The following is a 21,582-nucleotide window of genomic DNA, read 5'->3' on the forward strand; positions in this document are numbered from 1 at the left end:
TCTGAAAATAATTGAAATTTTGACTTGTCCTTTTAAGGACACATTCTTGAAAGGTTAAGCTTTGAAAATATAAAAAAAAAAAAAATCGATTTTTTCAAATTTCTACACTAGAATACCCCCTTAATAAAAATCGTAGGAGAAGAGGGACTCGTCAATTTTTGTTTTTTTTTTTTGATAAAAACACGCTTATTCAGGATTACAGAAATCTCTTTGTGATCTTAAGAAATTATGCGAAATGTTAGAAATCGTGAGAAATGACTTTGTAAAAAGTAAACTTGTATCCCTCGTAATCGATCTTTAAAACGTAAACCACGGTGATCGTGAAGTGTAAATTTTTGCTCCAGCGAAGCAGCCCTTGGTCCGCTATTTTGTTCTCTCCGAGGACGTTTGCTTTTTGCCGATTCCGTAATCTCCGCAGCCGGAAAGGATCATCCCGCGATAAATCGGATGGGAAAAATGAGGATGCCGCGGGCGCGAGTGCAGTGCAAGAATCCGATTTGAACTTCCGCCTTCGGACAACTTCGGTCAAGTTCGGCGTTATCCGTTCGCTCCTAACAGGTCCGTGACGCAGGGGGTCAGTCTTTAGCGCGCGTTAGTTCAGATTGGACGCAGGTTTGAACCTCCTCCGCTTATCTCGCATTTCCTTGCGATAATACAGCATCGCATAGATCGATAGGATACTCCGAGAGTGATAACGAGTAACGAAAGTATCCTCCGAGACACGGACAACGTCCTTCAGGATGTGCAGGACCATAAGGTGAGATTCGAAATAAAAATTTTTTATCAACATGTTAAACGAAAATCGAGATATTCTTTGCGAATAAACGATTCGGCGATATTTTGTGACTTCGATACTGACTTGTTTGTAGTTGCGCTGCGATTCGTCGATAAGTTAAAACTTATTCAAGGAGAATTCGACGGAAACTAAATTGTTTTGTTTTTTTTTTTTTTTCATTCCAAGGGTTCACGCATTGACAGTCTTGAAAGATTGATATTTGAGCGAATTCATCGTCTGAGAAAAGCACTGGAACCTTTATTCCTTTTCCGTGGGTCTTGTTTGAATGTTTCTTAACATTTGTTACAACACGTATGTAAGACAAAAATGATTCTCTGTCAATTCTCACGTTTCAATGTTCGCGAATTTTTTTTCCAAACTATGGAGAATCTTTCACCGGAAACTCGAGTGGTGGCAGAATTTTCAAAAAAACATGAGTCTGGAAGCTTCGAGATGATTTCAAGGGATTCTTCTATCCATCGGGAATATTGAAACAAAATTGAACATATGATTAATTCACGCAGCATGAGGATAAATCTTGAAACATCGAAAACAATTATCCGACGTATTTGAAAATTGAAATTTAATTTTTTCACGAAAGATTTATGATACATAGTCGGTAAAAAAAAGTCCATCGATTTTTTTTCACGTGAAGAAAAATTCTCGCATAAATTTCAAGTCTGTAAAACTTTAATAACAATATAATAAGAAATAAAAATTACGATATTTCCGTCCACATGTAAAGTTTTAAAAAATCGGGGTTAAAATTTCATCATCTTTTCACCAACCCTAAGGGGAGCAATGAAAAATTGACAAATCTACGCTGGGTTGAACTGATAAACTATTGACGTACGATCGATGGTGCATTAAATCAGATGAAAGTAAAGCTCGTAACACGATGGCATGCAAATATTTGAAGGGAGCGAGTTTATTTTCGGACGTACGCTGCACTTGCAGCCAATTTATAATACATGCTCATTCGTACCTTATACGTATGTACGTACCATGTGTAATATTTGCCTAGTTTTTTTCTATTCATGCAAGAGGTCGTTTATATTGCCTGCAAGTCTTCACAGCCGATGCGTACAAATCGTACACACGTATTATATGTATTATACCTTCAGCCTAAAGTATATTTATTTGTTAGCGATCTGGAATTTTTTTTGAAGTATCAACACCGTTTGTCAAAGATTCCTGAAATCGAAAACTGTTTCTCTTTGTTCCTTATTCATTTTTTATTTAAAAGAAAAAAAAAAAGAACAAAACAATAATTTGTTGTTTCCTAAAATTTTTCCATCCTCGTATAACCGATTCGTTTGATTTATTAGGACGATTCGGTTCGCACTGACACACTGATCCGATAAAATTAAGGCCAGATGTCGCATATATTTATATTGTGCGAATCTAATCCCGAAAAAAAAACTTCCGCCTTACCCCTGCGTATTATAATATATTCTAACCGATGTGGGAGTTGTCATTTATTATAAGCTGTCGGGCCGGCGGGAAATTATCACTTTGAATAAATTGCATTGCAATGTACAAAGTGACAATTTACCATACCAGATTCAGTGTTTTTATTTCTTTATCTTTCTTCTTTTCTATTTGCAATTGAATCTGCGGATCAATTTTTACCGAGAAAAGTTTAACGATCAGTTTTGAAAAATCGCGGATATTTAATTTCAACGGCGTTGTACGATAATTTCTGCAGTCAGTAAAATGTCTGTTACGAAATGTTTGACGTTGGTGAAAATTCGATGATAGAAAAAAAAAAAAAAAAAAAATAGTCAGTTTTTCCGTATCAATCACAATACGAACAGAGAAAATGTAAAGGTCTGTTAATGAAAAAAAACAAGCGTGGACGGATCGCCACCTTGGTCCTTGTAATTTACAAACGTCAAGGGACGCGAAAACGTGATTACTCTGGTGTTGAAGGAGAGGGCAAAAAGCTGCGATGAAACGAAGACCGGCACGCGTCTTTCCCCAGCGATATTAACTTTTTACAGGGCCTTTATTAGGCATTCACAAAGGATATGCAGCTCGTAGACAAGGAAACGCTTCCTCGCCTATCAGACAGAGCAGATACATTATACGTATATTTACACACGTAAATACACTCGTGAGAAAATTTCTGGAGCATGAAATGAGAGGGAGCAAAGAGATAGATATATATATATATATATGTATAGAATAATTTTTACTGCACAAGACACTTGAATACCCGCTCGAGTGGCTGTTTCAAGTGCAAATATTAGCGCTTGGCATTTTTCAGCCAGCACGCTGTAGGGTTTAATGCGCTCCTCGCCAAGGGCTCGCCCACGCGTCTTGGACCCTTAAAGCGTCCCTCACACCGAAAATTAAAGAGACCCGTATTCAAGGATATTGTTAGGAAGCATAAAGGAGGGGTAAGAATAAAGAGAGAATAACAAAAAAAACAAGAAAGGTAGAATTACATGATAGTATTTTGACACAGTCTTCTTTGATAACGATATCGAATCGTTTGATATCCGTATTTTTATATACTGGCCTCGGATAATTTTTCTTTTTTCTATTTCTTGTCTTTTGATGCTTAACTTTTTGTTTTTAATCTCAAATTACCCTGTTTTTGGAAGTTGATACACAAAAATGTCACGATGTTCAAAAAACATTAAATTTTGTATCTCGTATTGTTTTGTCAAAATTTATTCATTTCGATCTGTTCTCAATTCTTGTGATCTGTAATTTCTTTCAAAGACCTTATTCGTCGAATATTGAAAAAGTACTTGACTTTGATGATTATTTGAACACAATACCGTCCAAAAGTTTGGGACCCGATTTGCGTCAGATATTTTGGCCACAAAAAGAATTTGGCGATTGATCTACATGGCATCTAAAAGTAGAGAGAACCAGTTCCAACATGATTTTTTCGAGATGCATAAATTATATACAATTTATCAGCATGTTTTTGATTTTCATAGTATAACTACAAAGACGCGTGTAATTTATTCTTGGATAATCGTAATAGAAAATCTGATTAGAAGTACTTGAAAGAGACGATACGAAGCTACATAATTTGGTAACACCCCGATGCCTTGACGAAATTCTGAAAATTTCAAAAATCAAACTACCCTATTAACCGTTACCTTGTATAGCGGGATTAAAAAAAGTCGCAGAAGAATTATGAATCTTGAATTTGAAAAGATGAATGAAGTGCCGGTTCGTTCTCTTTTCAAATGTGACCCGGATGACTTTCTAAATAGTTTTTTCACCAAGCCTATCCAATTTTCTGTTTCCACTGAAAATTTGAAAATGGATTAAAAAAATGCGGACATTAATCAGTATATCTACTCGTATTGCTGAATAATGAAATTTTAGCTTCGGTGTCGAACGACAAGTTTCACAGAATTAAACTCCCCTCAAATACATGAAATTAATTAAACTACGTATAACTCCCTTACATTGCTGACCGTGAACTTGACGTACATATGAAATTTAAGAAAAATCCATACTTTTTCACGTGTTACGATAGTTGAATAACTTTTTATTTGAAAATTGACCAGCGCCTTAGATGCACGTGTTAGGAATGAGTCGCGGGAATTTTTGACGGTCTATTTGCGTGACGTGGCGCGTTGTGGATACACCCTGTAGTGTGTTAGTCACGGATCCCCTGCGGGGTGAAGGACTTCCATACATACACACGGCTCGAAGAGGGGTTTGAAAAAGAAGGCGGAGTGAAGGGAAAAGGAAAGAGAAAAAATAAAGATGAAATAAGAAAAAAAAATTTTTAAAAATAAAAGAAATGAAAAAATAAAAACTCGGATGGGAAATAGGAGGGGGGATATAAAGGAAACGATACAACGGAGAAAGAGAAATGCTCCACGTAGGAATCAAGTGCATTTCTATGGTGTAGCCCCATGCGGCAAACTTCAGCGTCTGGCCAGCCGAAAGTGTTTCGTCAAGGGATCGAAATTCGAAGCCCTTCCTAGACAAGACGCGGCCCTCTTTTGCATACGTGCCATTCCGTGCCTGTTCGACTCGATTTCGATTTATGTTACATGAAGATTTTTCAAAAATATCTACGACCTATTCATTCGAGTTATTTTCAGATTTTTTTTTTACTCAAGTCGCGATTTGTTTCTAATTTTTTTCTTTGTCATGTGTTTCGCAAAGTTTTTTCTTAAACCAAATCTGCAGTTCAACAGCTCTAAACAAGGTAAACAAAACGAAATGTTTCGAATAAAAAAAATCAACAACTTTTAAAAGCTTATCGTAACGGGAGAAAAATACAAGAAATGAAACGATTTATCTACCGTAAAAAAATTAATTTTTACCCGAAAAATATTACTCCTTGTGAGTTTATTATACCATCGAATTTCCCTTTTCCCCATATTTCCTCATTTCAGCATCCCGTTGTGCATTCTTTTTTTCTTCTTGTCTTTCTCCCTTTTCCTCACAAGGCTCAACCTACGCCTTGATTTATATTTCCCTCCCGTGATGCAGCAGTTCTGCTTTTTCTTTTTTTTTTTTTCTTTTCTTTTCCGGCGCGAACAATCGAAGCCCCTCGATATTTTGGGGAAAGAAACCGCGTACAAGATTCCGTGAATAACGGGCAAAGTCGCCTTCGGGTTTCTGCTGAAGTGCGATACAGAGGCTTTAACGCCCGCCTTCTTTCGCACAACCATCGTACTACGCATCTGTTTTGCCTGCGATATCTTCGTAAACCAAGAGAGCCCAGTTCAGAGGAAGAACCTGGTCGTTTGATCGTAATCCTGGAACTTCACTGGAGGTCCGGTGATGGGCAAATAAGTTGCAACGAACCGCGATTCCATCCCTCGATCAGGAAGCACGATAAGAAAATTCATGGGACAGATGAAGATATAAAATATTGCGGTAAAAATGACCGAGACTATGAATTATTTTCCGGTTCTAACCTGGTGAAAATGATTTTTACGATTTTCTGCAAATTTTTACGGAAATTGGGACATTTTGTACAATTTTTTTTTACTAAAAATTATTTTCGTACAGAACAGAGAGAAAAATTTGTACGTTTTTAAGTAAAAAAATTTACAAGTTACCATAATTTTTCAATAAGATTAACAATTCTTTGAGAAAAACAATCCATATTTACAATTTTGCACCGCAACAAGACGAAATATACCAATTTCCCTAAAAATTCGTATAGTGGTAGAAATTTTCACCAAGGTTTGGGGGTAGAAATTGCAGCATGGATAATGTATTATAGGTACGTTTAGTCTCAGTGATTCTGAGATGGCTAATTTCTGGAACAAGTCCGTCACGTTGGCAACGGATAATCAGACAGCAGCGCCACCGTCGGTCGGCCGCGAAACAGGCTCGATCTTCGTAAACATAACCTGACCTATGACCGTCGAATCTTCGACGAATCGAATCAAAAATACAGATTTCGACGGTCACGTGTTACGCCATGTTTATAAAGATATTCAATCGAAAAATACAAAATTATATGGTCAATTAGGGTTATGTTACGTCGACAAAGATTGAGTCTGTTTGCGCGGCCGGCTGATTCTCCATTGCCAACGTGATCGACTCGTCGAAAAAATGAGGCATCTCGGATTCGCTGACCCCAAGTGTACATAAAATGCATCGCGAAAACGGAAGTCGTGGGTATAAAGGAGTCGTGGAACCTTTTTACGACCGGAAACGCGGAGAGTCGGATTCCCTTGGCGATAAATACAATAACAGCCATGCGTAGCTTGCGGCAGTTCGACATTTTCGAGGTTTTTATCGGGTGTCATTTGCGCTCCGTTCGTCGGTCGAGAAGAGAGCTCGTTAAACTTCTGTTAACGATTAACTAATATTGTTGTACGATTTTGTTGATCGTCGGTAAAATGTATGCAGGAATCATCTCGAGTACGTTTTTGGAGATTTTGTTTGTAGCAAGAAAATCCTTGGTGATGCGAGTTAGGGATTTTGATGATTAATGAAAATTTATGCACAAAACTCATCGATATGAAAAGAATTCTCGGTGATTTTTTGTTTTTTATTCTCATATACGACACGACGTTATCAGGTTGACAAAGCTCACATTTCTTTGGTGTGTACCGTTAAATTTTTAATTTTCCTTTTGTAGCTTCTCAAATGGAAAAGTTTCGTAGAAAAAAATTCTTCCTTCTCATACGTATAATGTAGAGTCAAGTCGTGTTCACTAACGCCTTTCCCTTCCGGCTAACAAAATGCGAGTTCGATTCTACATGAATTACATGACAATGACTCCCATTCTATCACGTCGACTTCATCGCCAGTCATTGTCACATAATTATCATAGAATCGAACTCGCATTTTGTTTCAGACGAAGAACAAGTTAGCTGAAAAGGAAATGTAATAACGAATACTGCTGTACATGTAAAAATATATACTGGTTTCAGCCAATTGAACGGTATTTGTTTTTCTGTTGCAAATGTTACGTCAAGCAGTCTCTGATCCTTCATTGGATGAAAGAATAAAAAAAATTTCTTCCTAAACTAACGGAAACATGAACAATTTAGAAAAAAAATGTAAAAGACAAATGCAATTCAGAAAAAAAAAAAAGAACAACGCTTTGTTTCCATTCAACTTATCACGTGTCCCGAAATGATGATTCTTGTAAAATTTCATCTTCTTTCCTGTAAACCGAGGCTACGATTTCTTTCTTACGGCTTCGATCGATCGCGACAACGTGAGGCTAAAAATTGTATGTCAGGTTTACAAGCGTACACAGCATATACTTGGCTGTATTACGCCATGGATAAATAAATAATCGAAGCTGCAGCAGGCGACGAGAATTATACCGATAAAAGCGAGGGTCGCGGGAAATCACCGCGCTTTGATCCCGACGCCACTGCTTCACGGAGCTGGGATCCCCCTTCTTCCATCATCGAAACCATCCCATTCCGCTCGATCGCGTGCGCCTGCGGTATGTTATAGACGTATTTCTTATCCTCCCTTGACACGCGTGGAGCACATTACGCGACGCCTACGCACGCACGCACGCACGCGTGCTGCACACCGTGAATGTGTATGGGGCATTCCATGCCAATTGAACCCGGGTCTGACCCTTGACATTTCTGATTTGACTCGGGATTTTTATACGATTGTTTTGCCTCTCCAGGGCACTCGGATTTTTCTTTTAATATTTTTCGAATCCATTCGAATTATCTGCAATTACGTAAAACCGACGTATTGATCGAGGCAATTTAAAAATCGTGAGAAACGTCTCGCGGAAGGAAATTTCTTGGTGTTAAGGGTACGATCTAGAGCTTTTGATACGTGAAAACACTGAACAGTCTGGAATTTTCAAGTTTTACCTACGATGAAATAATGAAAGATTCAAAGAATTATTTGGAATTAGTTATGAAATTGATGTTAAAAACTTAAAATCTTATGTGAGCGAAAAGAATGCATATGAGACTTCAAATAAATAGAGCATTATTTTAATTTTCACAGAGACGAAAGGTTTGCGAAGAATTGCAATTTTGAATATGAATAACCTGGGACAGTTGGAAAATCTTACAATCCAAAATAACTGGCAACTCTGATTACAGGTTAAAATTGTTCGTTCAAGATAAATTCGACTTTGTAATATCTTGAGTAGAGCAAGAAGTCCGGTTATAATTTTTCGCGACCAATTTCTGCCCGTAAGACAATGCCCCTGTATTTGTACGCTCGAGGAGTCTGGAGTGAAGAGGTTGTAACATTCGGTTTGATGTCTCGCCTCGACTCCCCGACTTCATAAATTACCGCAACGTAGTTTCACAAGTCACAGAGACCATGCGGCCGGGCTTACGACTTTGTGACAAAAGAAGAGGTAGAAGAGGGTGAAAAAATTTGACAATTTGCCCTTTGTTCTTCGGCTGAAATTTCTTCCTCGAACCACGGTCAGAGACCGATTTCAGGGAAAAATCTACCCCTGCTTTCTTTCGAGTGGGACGTCAAGATTCTGTTTCGACGCAGAGCCGAGGCTGTAATTCGTCATATTCCCAAGCTGGTTGTGTTTCATCCAGAACGGAGAATTAAATTTCACCGACTTTGAGCTCATCTCTTTTTTACGACAATCGGCAGTTTATGATATCCAAAACACTCGGCCCCGATTTGTTTTCTCAGGTCAATCGGCATGTTTTTTTCAATTCCTCTATAACGCATCTAATCGTCAGAATCACCGGAATTGGTGAGAAGAATTAAAAAAGTGTATATGTGTGAAAAATGGTACTTGCAGCTTTTTTTCAATTTAAATATCAATAATAATAATAATAATAACAATAATAATAATAATAAATGAAAAAATCCTTTAAAAAAATGACACTTACAGATATCTTTAATTATCCTCACTAATTATAGATTGCGGAGCAATAAACGGCGGCGAGAAAAATATATGCACAAAAACTGGTATTTATCGTCTCGATCAGCTGGGAAAAGGGCGAATCAATTTTATCAATTTCAACATTATCTTAATTTCTCCTTAACCCTTTCATTTCTATCTCTGGCTAGGCTATTCTTCTCTATAGGTATGCTGCTGAAAAATTGATCTGAATCTGCGGTAAGAGAAGATTGCACGTCTGATCAGGACGTCTTGATAAATTATTTTGAATCTCCACGTCGCGTGTTCCGAGCTCTCTTTTCGCCACTCTCTCTCTCTCATCTCAATGTCTCATCGTATTGCTACACACCATATTCATTTTACTTTATTGTACGTTTACTTTGTATTTTTTGTGTTTCATTTGTCGGTTTTGCTGTAAATGGTACTAACCATTTTTCTGATTTCAGAAGTTTTGAGAATTTCAAGTGTTTTTCAAAATTACCTAATATTTATACAAGCAATTAACCAGTTGATTGAAAAATGTAAAAAAATTCAAGATAACGTTTCAGAGTAGCGGTAATTGCGGAATAAATTTTGAGCAAAACTGGAAACGGTGAGGATGAGACGTTCGTTGGGTTCACATGGAACACCCTATATATATAATAAATATATATATGTATATGCATGGTTGATTTGCGGTTTCTCGGTTAACATTCTTCGCAGTTTTTTCGCGCTCTCCAAACACCTTCCCGCATGCCTTATCTCATATATTATTTTGCAAAATTCCCCGTTGAATACCGCGTAAAACAAACAACGATACGAATCGTAACGACGTAAGGGCTGCAAAGCGTGTTGGATAAGATATTCCCCGTTAAAGGAATCCGGAATTCGAACAGGCATAGGATTTAAGCTTGCGAGCCCTTCGCCGAGCCAAGGAAATCACCGGATCTCGAAGAATCTTTAGAATCTCCGTTTCTCGTCGCGGCGGCAACGAGTTCTGCATTTTAAATACGTCTTAAGGCGCTGCCACGCAGCCGTTTTCGCGTTAATTTATAAGGCAGACGACAAAGGGCTGTTTCTGTTGCTTCTGTTGCCGGCACGTTTCCCCCGCAGCGGATTCAACGGAGCTGAAAGGGGGAAGGTGGGTGGCCCCCCCCCTCCCCCTCCCCCCAAACAATTATTACCCTCATTTTCTACCATCTCCTTCGTCCCCCTGTCTACACGCATACACGTGTGTACGTATGGCAATAATGGCTCGGGTCTTGACTATTCCCGCTGCAACTGCTGCAATTTGCAGGTGCAGTTGACGCGTGTTTCGCTCGAGGACTTATATCCTTGACTGACTGGCTGAATTCACGCCGTGGCGCCAAAGACTCGCCGGGTGGATTCTCCGCTGCAGTGACATTCCTTACTATAATTATATGTGTGTCCTTTTGTACCTTGAATGCGGCGGCGGCGGCGGCGGCGGCTACGGTACCCTGTTTAAGCAGGGTCGTGGATATGGTAATTTTCAATTCCTTTTTATGTCGCGTCTCGAAGGTTTCACGCAGCCGAGTCAACGTCGTGCCTGTTGAATTATTCGTCCTGACCTACAATTTGTTCGTCGGAAGTGTTTTCGATCCACTTCAAGCTCGTTGAAGTTAGTTTGAGAAGAATTTGGTTCGACTCACGCAGACTCGTTTCAAGTATTTCGAATCGATAGTCGCATCGACTCGCTGAAAATACTTATACAAACATAGTTTTCCTAAGATTTTTCAAATCACACCGAAGGATTGTGAAAAAACTCTTAGGTACGAAAGTATTATGTTGTAACAAAAATAAATATCCAGTACAGTTCTCAAGTTTTCCACCCTTTATGATCGTGGTATGAATCATTGTAGAGATTATCCAAAGTTAAAAAAATAAAAACCGTATGAAACAACAAATTTTACACGATTTTGAGACAATTTATTTCAAGTAATTTATTATTCCACCGGATAAAGGTATCTGAAAAATTGAGTAAAAATTTTCTAAAAATATCGTACGTTATAAAAACCTTCGAATTATAACTAGAATCTTAAACAACAGACTAACTTGGCTTAAAAAATATCTGATCAAGTTTTTTTAGAATTTCGGTGTATTTCGAGATAAAAGTGATGTAAAAAATGTTATTCCGGCCAAGTTGTGTCGGACGTTGTTTAAAACACTAATAAATGTACAAAAATCAATCGTTGGGGGTGAAGATAATCTCAAATCGCTTAATTTTACCTCCGACGTGAGAAGCCGAGGTATGCAGAGACGGGCGTGTTATATCAAGTTGCGGTCACATTCGTAAGCATCCACACACGTAAATACATAGCCAAACCCGTAACACATTCATCGCGTGCGTTGTTTCAGGGAAAACCGTTTTGAAACTAGGATAATTAGAGGAGCGTGGGTCGAGACTGGGACTTTACCGTTACGGAGAAGTTGAAGGTCCGAGACCAACGATGCTGCGCCACGTATCTGTATGTAATTTAAGTCCGTGCTTCGCGTGCTTGTACGTATAACACGCGGGTGCATCTCGTGCGGCCTGGAGGGAATTTCTTGGAGCCACGACTCGTCCTTAGTCATCCGCACACGGCTTTTACGGACGGATGCATACGCGCGTGTGCATTATTTCTGTACGCGTAAAGTTGCGTCTCGGAATGCAGAACGCATCGCGTTGCGTTTAACACTCCGCTCGTCTCCTCGACACGAATGATCGCCGTCGACTCTTTGAGTCACGCGTTATTCTGCTAGGTCAAATTTTGTCACAAGATTGTATTCGGCGATTTTTTTTTTTTCGTCGCTGATTACAAATATGAAATGAAATATCAGAGATTCGAGATGCTGGATCGAACATGACCGACGAACGTTTCAAATTTCATCGAATACGGTCAAAAAACTTTGAACAGAAGTTTTCGGGGTCGTTGATTGGATTCGCCGTACTGAATTTTCTATCTAAAAAATGAAGCTTCAAACATTTTTATAGGCTGTTAATATCTGAGTTCCTGGACTTGACACGAAAATAAAAATAGTATTTTCTTACTGTCGGCACGAAATTTCTCTCACAAGATCAACCACTCGTTGAATGCGTTTCAAATTTTTCACGTTTTACAAAATTAGATCACTTTCCATCTGATAATAAAAATATCAAATGACACCTAAAAATTAACAGATCGTTATCTGAATATTGAAATCGAATCTTCCGATCAAAACGGTGTTATTTGTAATAACCTTTCATGTTCCAAAGTATGAACGCCGGACGGTTGTTCATATAGTCGTAGAAAACGCAAGCGAGAAAGAGAGAGAGAAAGAGAGCGCGCGAAAGGGTAAAGACATGGAAAAAAGAATAGTTAGAGAAATGAGTTGAAAAAAAAAGAAAACTGAGAATACGCATGCAGCATCGAAAGGGCGTGCATGGATATCGCTGACGAATGACAGGCATCCGATGCACGCGAGGTAAATACGTATGACGTTGATCCGCGGTTGAGCGTAAATGAAGAGAATTTCTTTCAGTGGGGTTTCAAAATAAAAGCAATATTTAAGTGTACACGTAATGAGAGTATCCCTCATGTTGCGTATAATGATTCTAATAACCGAGTCTTTCGCATAATCGGCAGTTTCGATTACCGATAAACGTCGATCGCGGTGACATAATTCATCCGATTCAAATATTCGAAGCGGAGAAACGCGTTCAGCGGCATGTAAGGTCGTAATTGCGATTCAGATCTACACGCGTTAAATCGTCTCGGCGTTGTCCGAACGAATTAGGAACTGCGTCGAAGCTCCGGAGGGAGATTCCGTCGCTGATAAAACGATCTCCATCGGCATTGTTTTTTTTTTTTTACATCCTCGAAAAAACGATAGTAAAAGTAAAAAGGGATTCCCTGCGGGGGGAGAGCAGCCTTGTAACGTAGGAAATGTTTGCCACGCGTAAATCGAAAAGCGTGAACGAATCTCGAGGCTGTATAACTCAGATTACAACGCCTCGCTCCGATACGGCGAATTACCATCGAGTGCGGCTCCTCGAACCTCAAGATTAGCCGATGTTACCAGTAAATTGCAGCTTTTCTCATGCTGCAGTGTTTTGAAATACGTCTATGCGCGATTTTATCAAAATTTGTACTGCGCTGAGGGAAAGCTTTGTGCTTTTTTTAAAAAAATTAATTCGTAGACATATTTTGTAGAAAATTTTCTCGTGGGAATACAATATTTTGCTGCAAGTACCAATATTGATGAAATAATTGTTTCAAAATCGCGAGAAAATTTAATTTAATAAAATATGTACTTATAAATACGAAATCTCGAGTTTGATTTGGCAAGTTTAACGAAACAAGACTTTCTTCGTGGTATTATCAAAATACTGAATACACTCTGGTAGATTCAACTGAATCGCTTCGTACTGTTCGCTAAATCTATTCGGTGGATGAAGATCAGTCGAATTTAGGAAATCACGTGATTACCGCTATCAAGTAACATGTTACATCGTAAAGCTGCAACATTCTTTGTCGAACCAGCAAAATACTCTCTGCGACGCGTTAAAAATCCTTTCTCGCAAGGGAAGATAAGACGATCAATTAATGGGAAGGGATCCAGGGATCTGTCTAGTATTGTCAGCAGAACTAAATCATTCGTGGTCCGATACCATTTAATCAGCCTGTCGATTTCAATTGGCATATTTCTTTGCCGTTAAGTGACGCGGCACTTGATTCGTGTAGCATAAATTAAAATCAAACGACAATTTTTTCAAGTCACAACAGTTAAACATTCATCTTTCAATCCTTACGAAATGATTTCACCGTTTATATTTGATTTCGCAATCGCAGCATAATAATCTGTGGGAATGTGGTGTTAAATTTGTTGTCAGACTTACTAAAACATTTTGTTTTCCGCGTACTATAAAGTCAACCAAACTTTTTGGTTGTATGAAAATATTGTCTGTTCCGATGTACATTTTGTTCGCAGGACCAAATTTTGGTCATTACGACAAATTTTCCCCGAATATTAAACCGAACAGCATTTAATTTCTACAGTTTTCAGTATAGTTTGATTATTCACATATACATGCTGCGTGTGAATTCATTCCACAGATTACAAATGCAGATTAATGCCTGTAAATTAATTCGCTAGTATGTACATATAACGAATTTTTGAAAGTCCGATCAATGCAATCGTTGCTCATCGTTTTCTCCCTATACTCTTTTCCTTCTCGCGCCTCAATTACGACAATTTAATCTTTTCTTAAATTTCTTGTTCATCCCTTTCCATTCTTGTTCATCATTTTTGACGATCGTTAATTTGTTACGTTGTCTTTTCCGTGTCACCCGATATTTCAAACTTGTTACATATTTTTTTTTTTTTTATTACTCAACTTGAAGCAAGAAATTTCTCTTATAACGATATGCGAACAATCGTTAAATTCGTCACGCGTTGTGTGTTCTTCCCTTCTTTGTTCAACAATACATACCCGATACTCGTGTCGTTTGATTTCTTTTCTTTCTTCGAGCGTGACGTACGTTCCACTCGCAACTAACTGACAAGCTGTATTATATGCCGAAACCTCCTATTATCGCTGCTATACTCCTATGATTATGAGGAACGTACCTATAATCGGGTGTGGGTACAGTCCATTCCATAACTTGGCTATAGAACACGGGAAAAAAGTAAAGAAGACGATACAGAAACGTGACACGAAGAAAGTGAGGAGAGGAAAAACTCAGATTGGAAGAAGTACGCTTAATTATTCCCAACTCAAAGACATGGGTATATATTAGAATTTTAATTAATCGCAGCTCGTTCCGTTCCTATCCGAATTCTTTGCAGATCGTCAAAACTACGAGATTATTTATATATTAATATACAGGAACTGTTTACCAAATGATTTTTACCAAAAATTAATTTCGGGATATTTTTATGCTTACGACATAATTCTAGAACGATAATTCAACTAAACATAATGTTCCAGCAGGTCTACTTTATGTTTGAGTTATTTGTTACACTTCTGTTAGTAAATATGACGCAATATATTGTGATTTAAAAATTTAAATAGTCATATTCACATTTACTTTGTACTCTGTACTTTATCTTTCGATACATCAAAGAATGTTCAAATACATCAAAAAATTTTAGTATAACTACCGGGAAATTTTTTTCTAACCGTATTAATATGTAAGTGTCACTGGCTATAGAATTCTGTTAATGAGATTGAACAATTTGATGACCGTGTTGTTTGGTTTCTTAAAATTATTTAAAAATAAGCTGTTCCATCTCAGACGCTGCTCTCATCGTTTCTATCGTTCGGCATTATACAAAATAGGAAAAAGAACAATAAGAAAATTAAAAACATGAGCACAAATTTTTTTTTATTTTTCTCTTTTTAATTTGCAAACGCGCATCAAAGTTTCGATAAAGCATTTCGAGTAGAATATTTTTGAATTTTTGTTTTCCTCGTGAACGGCTTGACTTGTGAACTCTTCATAAAAAAGTACTTCGATAGAATTTTCCCAACTCCAATCGATCAAGAGATCTTCAAAACGACTCAATGTCTATAGGCGAATATCTTTTAATCGGTTAAAGTTAGTAAAATTCCATCTCCGTACTTTTTAATTGAGCGTGAAATTTCCTGTAAGATCCTGTATTTAGATAGTTTGCAAGTCAAGCCGTTTACGAGAAAAAAAAAAAGATTCAACAATTTTCCGACCATCTTTAAGTGTTATGTAAAATAGAAAATCGAAAACACAAAATCGCCACCTCTAAATATCAATACCAAGAGCTCATATTTGACTTAGACATTATATTTGATATGCCCTGCCAAAATTTTAATACACGTTTGCAAAAAAAAAAAAAAAAAAATCGATATTTTGTCATTCATTGTCAGTCAGGCGACTGCAGCGATGTTGTAAAAACCAAATTCACGGGCGATTGAGGAATTTACGTGAATCGCAGGACCTACAGCGGAGCGATTCTCGCGGTTGGATATCCGACGATTCGTGAAATCTCTTGGTAAAGTCCGCAATTAAGAGGCGGCGAGTGATTAGAATCCATTTTTTGCACAATCCGTCGATTTTAACGTCTTCCTCCGTGTGTCGCGGGCCCCTATTTTATCAAATCGCCCGCCCGTGCAGCCTGCGGTTATAAGATTACACGGTTTTTACCGGGCTCGATGATCCGCTTTTGCTCTGGACCTTTGTGTTCGGTTTTTCCCATTTTTTTTTTTTTGTTTTTTTTTTTTTTATTAACCGCTCAATCTCTTCTCAGCATGCTTCTTTGGCTCTTTGGTAATAATACCATCTTATTCACGCTGTTCACTCGCCTATTGTAATTAGCTACATCACCAACGCTCATGAGATTGCCCTCAATGTCAAAAAATCACGTTTCGGTTGACCGCGACCTCTTCTTTTTTTTACAAAAAATGTAGTCTCAAACTTTATCGTAGTATAATTCTGTTTTCTCCATTCTTTCCCTTTTTCTTTTTTTAACAGAAAAGTTTTGCTTTTGTTTATACAACAACTTTAACTTTTTCATCTCTTCGTTCGCCTTGTTAAGGCTCACTCATCGCCGTACGAGTCGAGTACTTAAAGTACGCTGTGGAAAATTTCATTTGTTACAGTAACTAGAAAAATTGAGTAAAACAGGTATCGTTAAAAAAAACTGTTTCAATATTGTTGGGATTACGAAATACGAGGCACGTCTAACCATTTTGTCAGTGTGTTACACTTGCAATACCTCACTTTCTATACAAATTGCACACGCAATGAACATCTTTTTCAAGTTTCGTGAGGCTAATTATCCGTCCCCGAAGATTGTATGACCTGAAACATTTTCCAGCCGTCCGCAGGATGTTTCACGGCAGGCGAATCTCGTTTGCGAATCTCGATGATTACAGGTTTGATCGCGCATAATTTATACGCATCCAAACAATTCTGCTGACACAGCCTTACGATTATTTTATCTCCACCCCGCAATACCCGTCGTCCCCCTGCAAATTGATTCAATATTGTACCTGCCGTTGTACAAATAACGGGATTTTTGAAATGTTAAACAAAATATATACTATACAGTACAGTCAGTTGTCAAATTTTAAGAAAACAGTATCGAAACAATTATTAAAATTATTCGTTGAAGTCTAAAGCAGTTTTGTAACAGCAAAAACTGTCGAGATTCAACGTCAAAGATAAAATCAATTTTATTCAATTACGTCTTATCATAACGTGTAATTCTAATTGCAGTTAATTTCAGAGACAGTTCTAAGTGATCGATCGATTTTACTTCACGAAATTAATCGCAGATAAAATCCAAATGCGAATCTTTTTTTCGGTATTCACTTTTTAACTTATAAACACGGACTTTGGACGTAGTGAAAAACATTCCACTCCATGTCACAGACTTAAGTAAGATATCCGTCAGAAAAAATCGCGGATTTTCTGAAGGCATACGATCGGTATAAAAAATTTGGCAAACCTACGATTGCAAAGAGGCATCAAAATCGCCTTAAGATTGTCAATGGAGCAAAAAATTATTCCCGTCGCTGGACCAAAATCTAAATTATTTTTCATGGTGGAAAGTAAGCCAGAATCTCATAAGGACGGTTAAAGAATCCGCAGTAGTTCCGCTGCAGTAAAGAGAACTCATAAGACTCACGCTAATTTTGTATCCATCACCAAAGCCGAAATAAACTGAAAAGGAAGTGATATCCCAGGTCGACCTCTCCGATTTGATTTCTTTTGCAATATGTTACAGTCGACTAAAAACCAAGCTACGCGTATTTTTTTTTCTTTTTTATCCTTCATAAACATGAAACACTTTAAGGGGGTGAAACCACCCTCAAAAGTAAGGCATGTCAAGTTGCGATTAAGCAGTGCTTCGTTATTTTTAATTGCGAAAATTACATTCTTCATTTCACGTTACGAGAAAACTTTTCCAGTTGGAATATGGTTAAAAAATATTACGTTCTTGTGGGTCAAAGTGCCAAATCAGGCCCTTGATACGCTTTAATGGCGGATTAAAAAAAAAAAATATGTGTCGCTTAGTTTTTCGTTTGCCATAACATGTGGCAAAATAAATCAAATCGGAGAGTGTGACCTGGAAGTTCCTTCTCTTCGCTTCCTTACGAGATCGTTGACCGATGGGCTTTTACAGTTGGACTCCAATTTTCTGCCTTATCTGACCGGCTCTATACCCGGTGAAACAGGGTCTGGTTCTGACCGAATAACCCGACAAGAAACCGTCGAAGAAAAGCTCCGAGTCTAGGAGATTTCCTGCACCCCGCCGTTGCCGCGACGCACTTCCTTTTCTGGGTCCGGGTCGACGACGGTGCCATAAAACAAAGCTGGACGAACCTCCGGTCGACGAAGAATCGAATCAGCTTCTTTCTCGATTTCCACGATTTGCTCCGATGATTGTAACCATTAATCTCGCCGTTCGGTTCGCCTGGTTCAGGTTATTCGAGGTCAGACTGACAAGCCAGAGATTAGATCCTCACCGAGGTTGAGGAACCCTGCGTCACGGAGCACCTGATCGAGGCTTGACCGTCGGCCCGTTACAAGCGCAGGCCAAGAAGAAGAGACTTCCTTACCGGGAACCTCGAGACAACCGGGACCAATTATGAACCAGACCCCTCTTATCCAGCTACTCGAATACTCGACGAATGCATGCTTCTATGCATGCACGCGGATTTTCCACCGTTTGTAATACCTGACGTCCTGGGACGTCATCCGTGCATCCTCGGATCAACGGTGACCGTGAAAATTCTGGCTAGATACACTGTATAAAATTGGTGGTGCTAAAAATGTCCGGTGTGGGCTAGTATAGGACAATTGTTGCGGTTAAATCAGAACTTGAACGTCGGACAGTGTCAGATTGACATCGAATCCGAGATTTCCAAGGTAAATATGAGAAAAATGGTATTGTAGAAATTTTATACATTGCTTGGCGAAGCGTGACGGCTACAGACTTCACCTTATTGTTGGAACGTTTAATGACCGACTGACTAGCTGACCGTAATCCTCGTTCAGCTAAGCCCCACCTTCTCTCTCTATACATGTACCCTGCAGTTCCTCGGAATCAAAAATGAATCAAAGTTCGTCAGAGGTGCGAAAAAAAATGATCCACGCATCCTTCCATTCTTCATCTTATTTATTCGAAGGTTGTATATTTCTGAAAGATTAAGTCTTCTTCCAATTTCTTCATCGATGATATAAGTATAAACACTCTGTAATCAGACTCTGTCAAGAAAAAAACAAAAAAACGTGATCCAGTGTTCGACACAAGAATAGCATCGAACGGTGTAAAAATTGAACTTGAAACCGTACTCGAAGACACTTGAGCATTTCAAGGAGCGCGCATTGCATATTTCAAGCCTGCGGTAGCTACCGATCCGATTTTCCTGGAAGTGTAATAAACTCTCTTATTTTTTTTCACGATGCGATTCAATTTCTTAATATCATGCAACTCCCGGCGCGTCTTGAATACCTGCAGGTATATTTTCTCGGAACAAACTGCCCGTAGAATTAACGTTACGTGTGCAAAGGAGGTACGTTTTCTGCACGCCCGAAGGAGCGTTGACTTCCGGTGCACGTACAGTCGAGATCGTGAAATCGATACTGCGAACTGCGCTTAATTGCAGACTCTGGAGAGCTGGAGGTTTGAATGGGCGCGGTTTTGCATCATCGGGTATATAACAGGTACGTCATTCAGTCTCTTTTATACTCTCCCTTTTCTTCGTTCATCTCGCTGCTGCAGTGCTGCAGATATTCACGAGGCAGGGACCAAAGTCGAAGATTGAATGCCTCGATGGTTACAGACAATTTTTGACGTTTGAAAATTCCGCGAAAACATTTCCGCAATTTTTCCATTGGCGTAATCATAGATTAATAAGATAGCCGGCATATTCTTTAAACATATACAGAAATGCCGCAAAATTTCCCTGCCAGTTGAGGATGGCACGTCGGTTAACGGAACTGTCAACACTTCTCCGACACACTTACTTCCGGCAACGATTTTGACACACGGGGTCAATTTGACCTGGATGTTGCTTCATCCTCAACCCCTTTTAATTAACATCCCGTTGGTCGGATTTTAGTTAAAAAATTCACGGATACGCTTCAAGCATTGCTTAATATATCTGCAAAATTGAAATTGCTAAAATATACAGTTGAACTGATTATAACAATTATTGAAAATTTTCAATTGTGAAAAAGTCAGCATTCATTGAAAAGTTTGTTCGGATCAAAATTACCCGGGGTGTCAACAAAGGGTTATGAACGTAAAACAATTATGAATTTCTACGATCATCCGGTGATTGCAGGCACGCATTGTTATTTTGCGAACAAGAATTCTGAAACGCCACGCGTTTATTTGCTTGTGGTTATGATGATCGCCGTGTAAAATCTCTCGCCTTAGCGGCACAAAAGAAGCAGCGTAGCTTAAAATGCTAACCGACTTTTCTAAAAAATATAATTAGTCTTTTTCGGGTGTTATAATGTGTTTTTCAAAAAAAAACGTGCGTTTTTAATAATATCGCGCTGTCCAAAAAAATGCCCGTTAATTCCAACTTGAAACTACGAAACTTTCGGATCCTGGTAGAACAACTGTTTCATTAAATAGCTGTGAGAATCTTTCAAGCGGCAAAACCGCAAGCGAATCTGAATAAATTATTTTCAATTTTGATGCAATCTTTTGCACAATGTTAAAATTGAATTTATTTCAGAGTTACGAAGATTTACCCTTACAATATAATTTTTTATTCACAAAGATATTACTTTTTTCAGTCAATTTCGAAATCAATCATCGCGTTTCACTTGAATTATCAAACAACAACGATACAACGAGAGCTGGATTATTCGGCGTTGTTACTTTCTTCGACGTCTGATTTTCATTTTGAAACACGAATAACGCGATGTTCGACAGTGTTGCAGCGACGCTTCGACGACCGTCGATCATCGAATAGAATCTCGATCCCTCCTCCGATACCGCGTTGTAAGACGCTTAAGGCGATCCAGATATACGCATTAAAATTCTCTACCCGTAGTCTGAATCCGTTCAGAGAAGACCGCGGACCCGACCGCCTCCAAAAAGATATTATTTTATAGCTAAAAAATGCCACGGATATCTTTTAATGGGATTGCGAACATTTTTGCCAGTCTGGCTTCATGCATTTATTACTTTTTGTATTAACTTGATAATGATCGGGGTTAATTTCGAGTTGACAAAAAGTCAAGATACCTACAACCAGCACTTTTGGACTTCGCATTTCTGCGCGTGATTCTCATAATCGAAATTCCGCGATAGAAAAAGTAGTCGAAGAATTAATTTCAAGTCTTGATAAAACGTTTATTTCGAAATCGGTTTTTATTCCAGTGATTCTCTTCGTTAAAAAATCAATTCAGGCGATCTGCGTAACGATTTCTCGAATCTTTACGAGTCTGCGATGCAGCGATAAAGGGAAGATGATAAGAGCAGGAAGGAAAATGGATGCTTCAATAGCCGTGGAATATCTCCTTGAATCATTAATCACGCC

General features: G+C 38.5%; 1 protein-coding gene across 1 annotated transcript in view; it reads left to right on the plus strand.

Moving 5' to 3' along the window:
- The first annotated feature begins 595 nt into the window (after positions 1-595).
- LOC124297732 (uncharacterized) overlaps positions 596-21,582 on the plus strand; it is a 28,267-nt gene continuing 7,280 nt past the window's right edge. Inside the window, exon 1 of the mRNA XM_046749043.1 lies at positions 596-757. Coding sequence (XP_046604999.1) covers positions 741-757 — 17 coding nt within the window. The 5' untranslated portion in view covers positions 596-740. The remainder of the gene's footprint in view (positions 758-21,582) is intronic.

Source organism: Neodiprion virginianus, chromosome 2, assembly GCF_021901495.1.
Source record: "Neodiprion virginianus isolate iyNeoVirg1 chromosome 2, iyNeoVirg1.1, whole genome shotgun sequence".
NCBI classification, from domain to species: domain Eukaryota; kingdom Metazoa; phylum Arthropoda; class Insecta; order Hymenoptera; family Diprionidae; genus Neodiprion; species Neodiprion virginianus.